At 39.8% G+C, this 5,893-nt stretch overlaps 1 protein-coding gene across 2 annotated transcripts in view; it reads left to right on the forward strand.

The window, feature by feature from the left end:
• Positions 1–5,893, forward strand: part of eml5 (EMAP like 5) — a 43,637-nt gene that overhangs the window by 33,891 nt on the left and 3,853 nt on the right. The window contains exons 30-42 of one of the 2 annotated variants that reach the window (XM_014012849.1): positions 323–401; positions 525–654; positions 751–849; positions 1,004–1,024; positions 1,430–1,603; positions 2,742–2,950; positions 3,175–3,332; positions 3,423–3,537; positions 3,613–3,801; positions 3,887–4,059; positions 5,241–5,403; positions 5,493–5,596; positions 5,683–5,836. In XM_014012849.1, coding sequence (XP_013868303.1) covers positions 323–401; positions 525–654; positions 751–849; positions 1,004–1,024; positions 1,430–1,603; positions 2,742–2,950; positions 3,175–3,332; positions 3,423–3,537; positions 3,613–3,801; positions 3,887–4,059; positions 5,241–5,403; positions 5,493–5,596; positions 5,683–5,836 — 1,768 coding nt within the window. Of the gene's footprint in view, positions 1–322; positions 402–524; positions 655–750; positions 850–1,003; positions 1,025–1,429; positions 1,604–2,741; positions 2,951–3,174; positions 3,333–3,422; positions 3,538–3,612; positions 3,802–3,886; positions 4,060–5,240; positions 5,404–5,492; positions 5,597–5,682; positions 5,837–5,893 lie in introns of those variants that run through there. The other variant, XM_014012855.1, reaches the window with a different exon arrangement.

A 5,893-nucleotide genomic window follows, 5' to 3' on the forward strand; every position in this document is an offset into this window, starting at 1 on the left:
GCTCTGTGTTGAGGAAACTCGGCAGCCCAAAAGGCGGTTCTAGTCCCAACCGGTCATTTTGCTCCCCTGCCTGGCTGCCTCAGGACACTACAGGATTTTTCAAACATGAGTCAAAGCAAGACTCTGGGCATGTTTTTGATGAGAGGATAACATTATAACATGATATAAAGCTCAAAAAAGTTGATTTTACATGATATTGCCCCTTTAAATCTTTAACTGCATCTTTTATATTTCTTATTATGTGGACACACAGTGCARTGATCCTCTTCATCATGATTTGCATTATTACCAGCAGCTCTTTCACTCCAGCCGTCTGTTTCAGGCCTCCTGTCAGCAGAGCGCTGCCGCAGCCAGAGAAGCTGCAGACCAACAACGTCGGCAAGAAGAAGAGACCCATCGAGGTAACTGACTCAGAACGAGGCTGGCCTCTGTCAGGAAAGACCCAGACGACCTTTCTGGGAGCTGACTAATGACTCGGAGCGTCTTTATTGTCATGGAGTTAACCTTTTCTGACTCTCCCACAGGACCTGGTTCTGGAGCTGGTGTTCGGTTACCGCGGCAACGACTGCCGCAACAATGTGCACTACCTGAACGATGGGGCGGACGTCATCTACCACACGGCCTCAGTCAGCATCGTCCTCAACCTGACCACATGTRAGCCGACAGAGGAATCCTGAGACGATAAGAATGGAAACGAAACCCCCAGTCGTGATTAACTTCTGTGCTTTTTTACTATTCTTTTGTTTGCAGCCTGCCAAAGTTTCTACACCGAACACAGTGACGATATTTTGTGCCTGACGATCAATCAACACCCTAAATTCCCCAACGTGGTGGCAACTGGCCAAGTAGGTATGTTTGTCAGAAGTTTAACCTCTTGCGTGTTGTGAGAGAAACTACGTTGTGAGTTTCTGAAGACTTGTGCTGCTGAAATTACAGCTCTTGAATAATAAATAATATGATATGTGTCGGTTCTGCCAATTAATCAGACTTTGTTGCTTTACAGGTGACGCTGGTGACATGTCAGGTAAGATGCTCACAACACAAATAAGAAACTGCTTCAAGAAAATCAGGGAAATATGTTTGATTACTGCCATCTAGTGGCCACTTCATTTTTTTAAACACAGAAAACTTATATGATTAAATCCATTAATGTGGTTTTTAAAAAGCCTAACAATGCTTGAATGAGTACATCCTCTCTGCCTTTCATGCCAGCTTACACTAAAATGGTTGTAAAAGAGGCAATGCACAGTGTCATGGTACAGTATGTGTCAACACTTAGAATATAAATTGAGTTTGACTCGTATTAATGTTTATGAACAGGGTGTAGACATCTGAAAGAGCGTTTTGCTTTATCTCAAGAAAATAAATTTTTATATCATGAAAGTTCAAATTAAACCAGTTTGTTCCATTTCTTTGTTCCGCCCTTCAGCCACTTCTCCATCCATCCATGTGTGGGACGCTATGACCAAGCAGACGCTGTCGGTGCTGCGCTGCTTCCACTCTGGTGGGGTTTGCTCTGTCAGCTTCAGTGCCACAGGAAGACTCCTGCTGTCTGTGGGTCTAGATCCTGAACACACCGTCACCATCTGGAAGTGGCAAGAGGGTATTCAAGAAAATTAAAAATATATATATCTTATTCTGTAGAGCTAAACTGAGTCCATAAAGTTTGTTAAAAAAATATTATTTGAAACTGAAAAAAAATTGAGGCCTAAAATTTTTAAAAACTGAACAAAAAAAGTTAAAAACTACTTGTATCAAACAATTAAATAGTAGTTTAATATAGAACTTTATTTCATTCAACAAACAAATAATAATAAAACAAACAAATAATAATAAAAACAAACAAGTAATAACAATTTTGTGTCAAAAACACTATCAACATAGTCAAATGAAAAGGAGCAGAAAGAAGAAAAAAATCCTATAGCATCTGCCCCCATTTAAAATATATATGAATCTAAAAAACGTACAACGTACAAATATTAAAACTGAATACACAATATAATTTCAAATAATCATCAAACAACATCACAACAAAAATACAATTCTTAAACAATACTTTGTTCATATCTCATTAAAAAAAACTTTTAAGCATTCTACCAAATGAATAAATTGTTCTAGCATTCTTAAKGTCATCAAGCAAATTATTCCATAGTTTTATTCCCCAAACAGAGATGCGTCTCTCCTTCAAATTAGTTTTAATTTTCGATTTCACAAACATTGCAAGTCCCTTTTAAATTATAAATAGTATCTCTCTTAATGAAGTTGGRTTGTATATTTGGTGGCAAAACATTTTTATGAGCCTTATCAACAGAATCGTATAATCCACCAAATCAYCAAATTTCAACAATTTCAACTGCATAAACAAGGTGTTTGTAGGGTCTGGCATGGTGTTGTATCATAACAAGAAAGTAAGTAATTATGGCAGGCCTTTATGTCGTATAGTTTAAAAATTGCCAGGTTGTTGTATTAAATAATAAAATATATGCCATACAGTATACAGTTTATATAAATATTTCAGTTTCAAATCTGTTTTCTCAGTTTAAATTTTTTTTTCAAAAATTATTTTTTAGTTTGAAAACATTTGTTTTCAGTTTTAGAGTATTTTCCTTCAGTTTCCAAAACAAATGTTTTAAACAAACTTTATGGCCCCAGTTTWGCTCCGTGCTATTCTTTTATTGTTTAATGCTGGAGTGTAGCTATGATCTAAAAGCATCTTCTTCACTCTGCTTTGATTATTTTAGGTGCCAAAGTGGCCAGCCGGATAGGTCACACCCAGAGGATCTTTGTGGCAGAGTTTCGGCCTGACTCGGACACACATTTTGTGTCTGTGGGCATCAAACACGTGCACTTCTGGACGTTAGTGGGTCGAGCTTTGCTCAGCAAGAAAGGCGTGCTGAGTTCTCTAGAGGACGCTCGGATGCAGACCATGCTCTCTGTAGCATTTGGAGCTGTAAGTGAATCTCACCATTCTAGTTTAAAATGTTTATTTTTGCATTTTTTTTCTTGTTTCGTGTAATTGACAAAACTAAATGTACATGATGCATTTTTCCCCCTTGTGTTAAATCTGTTGAAATAAGGATCAACAGTCTGCTTYAATGTGCTGTGAACTGTTTGTGCATTGCTCGCTCTGCTCTCTTAGGCCACTAGATTAGTGCAGATTTGTTTTCTTTTCAGAATAACTTGACATTTACAGGTACCATAAGTGGGGATGTGTGTGTATGGAAGGAACACATTCTGGTAAGAATAGTGGCCAAAGCTCACACGGKCCCTGTGTTCACTATGTACACCACACTGAGGGACGGCCTCATCGTCACCGGAGGCAAAGAAAGGCCGTAAGTGCTTCTCAAAACCGGTGATCAAATTGGCTTTTTAATGAGCCAACAAAAGCAGCTGCTTGTTTGTTTGTTTGTTTTTTTGTACAGGTCAAAGGAAGGGGGTGCTCTGAAGCTCTGGGACCAGGAACTGAAACGCTGCAGAGCCTTTCGATTAGAAACTGGACAGATCATAGACTGTGTTCGCTCAGTGTGCAGAGGGAAGGTAATTTCCTGTCGAATGAAATCAAACACCTGGTTATTCTGACTTCGTTATTCACATGTCTTTGACTGTCAACAGGGTAAGATCCTTGTGGGAACCAGGAACGCAGAGATCATTGAGGTGGGGGAGAAGAACGCGGCGTGCAACATCCTGGTGAACGGACACATGGATGGTCCTATCTGGGGCCTGGGCACTCATCCCTCCAGGGATGTKTTCCTTTCCGCTGCAGAGGACGGCACGGTGCGTCTGTGGGACATCCCCGAAAAGGTCAGACTCTCAGCTCCTTCCTTGGTTTTGCTCACTRGCTGTGTCTGAGCTGATGGTGTTCTTGCGCTGCCTTGTGGGGAAACAGAAGATGCTGAACAAAGTGAACCTGGGCCACCCGGCGCACACTATCAACTACAGCCCTGAGGGAGACATGGTGGCCATTGGCATGAAAAATGGAGAGTTCATCATACTTCTGGTTGTCTCGCTCAAAATCTGGGGGAAAAAGAGAGATCGGCGCTCCCCTATACAAGATATTAGGTAATGATGGATTCGCTGTAAAATAAAATAAAAAAAGAAAAAGTTGGCAGAACTCAAAAGTGTAAGGCAACAAACTTAGGGCATTTTTAAGTTTAAGTTTTCAAATTAACTATTTAAGATTTGTTTTTCAGTTTGCCAAACTTTGATTTCCATATTTTTATAACTCAACCGAGAACTTTGAACACTGACTTGTTTTCTAAATCACTTGAAAGTAGTAGTAACATAAAACATAATGTTGTACAAACTATGAATCTCAAATTTATCTTACTCCATTATAGTTTGTAGACACTTAACATTATAGATTCCAAAAACTATAAATCCTGATTACTGATATGTAATTTAAATTTTAACATTGCATCAACAATTTATTTCATCTTAATTAGCAGGAAGTAATCTGCTAATTTTTACTACTTTAGCATCACCATGTGTCAAAATGCACAACATCTTACTTAGCCATCAGGATTGATGACACTTATCTGTCCTGCTCGTTTTCTCTCTATATGTCTATGATACAGACCTCTCAGTCATGGTGTCAGCTACAGTCAGTAACCAAAACTTAACAAGCCTTAATGTGACGACATTAGAGAACACAACTCAAAATGGTTCATGAATCACAGATTAAAGCATTTATGTTTTTTTCAGAGGTGAGTTTTCAGAAAATTATCAAAGAGGCGGAGCCAGAACTCTGATGTCTGAGCTGATAGGAGGAAGAAACAGGAAGAGGGCAACAAATACTTTCAACTTGTGTTTCTGCCCATTTTGTTCTTTTTTAACATTATTAACACTAAAAGATTAGACTGGATAAATACAAACCAGAGGTATAAGAGCAAAAGTTGTGAGCTCTGTGTCAGCGTAGTACACTTCGCCTTCAACTCAAAAGGCAACTTAAAAAAGTTGTCTTTCCCACATTTCACAACAAAATCATGGAAGTTAGTAGTACTTTCATCTGTTGCAATGAMCTACAACTTAGAGATAGGAGCACTGACAACTGCCTTGGTTTTTTGSACCGACTTAAATTATTGTCCCCAATATGTCAGAGTTACTTTTCAAGTTTTTCCAACTGAAAATTGTTTTTCATCCCAAAAACACGAAGTTAGATTTTTTTTTTTACAGTGCTGAGGCTGAGTAATAAAGTAAGATGAGAATGAAAGCAGTTGGTTATTTTGCCCTCTTTGTTTCAGGTTCAGTCCAAACTCTCGCTACCTGGCCGTCGGTTCCACCGAGTGCGCCGTGGACTTCTACGACCTGACGCTCGGCCCGCAGCTAAACCGCATCAACTGCTGCAGAGACATCCCCAGCTTCGTCATGCAGATGGACTTCTCTGCTGACAGCTCCTACATCCAGGTAACGGACTCGGCTCAGCGGCGAGGAATCACGTTTCACACTCTGTCTGTCTGCTTGTCGGAGCTCTCACTCTCGCTGCCTTGAAACAGATATCCACAGGTGCTTATAAACGACTCGTATACGAAGTGCCATCTGGGAGGCAGATCACAGAGCAGTCTCAAATCGACGGCATCACCTGGGCCACCTGGACCAGGTGAGAAACCCAACAGGTTAAACTGACAGAAACTGACTGTGTGTGTGTTTAAAAACTGTAATGCTTGTTTCTGTTTGCGTGTTCAGTGTCCTTGGTGATGAGGTCATTGGGATCTGGTCCCGTAACGCTGATAAAGCGGACGTCACCTGTGCCTGCGTGTCCCACTCAGGCCTTAACATTGTCACAGGAGATGATTTTGGAATGGTAAAGCTGTTTGACTTTCCCTGTCTGGAGAAGTTTGTAAGTATAGCTTTATATTTTTATATTTTTCTACTTTATACATACATACATATATAT

Source organism: Austrofundulus limnaeus, unplaced genomic scaffold (assembly GCF_001266775.1).
Source record: "Austrofundulus limnaeus strain Quisiro unplaced genomic scaffold, Austrofundulus_limnaeus-1.0 Scaffold2, whole genome shotgun sequence".
NCBI lineage: Eukaryota > Metazoa > Chordata > Actinopteri > Cyprinodontiformes > Rivulidae > Austrofundulus > Austrofundulus limnaeus.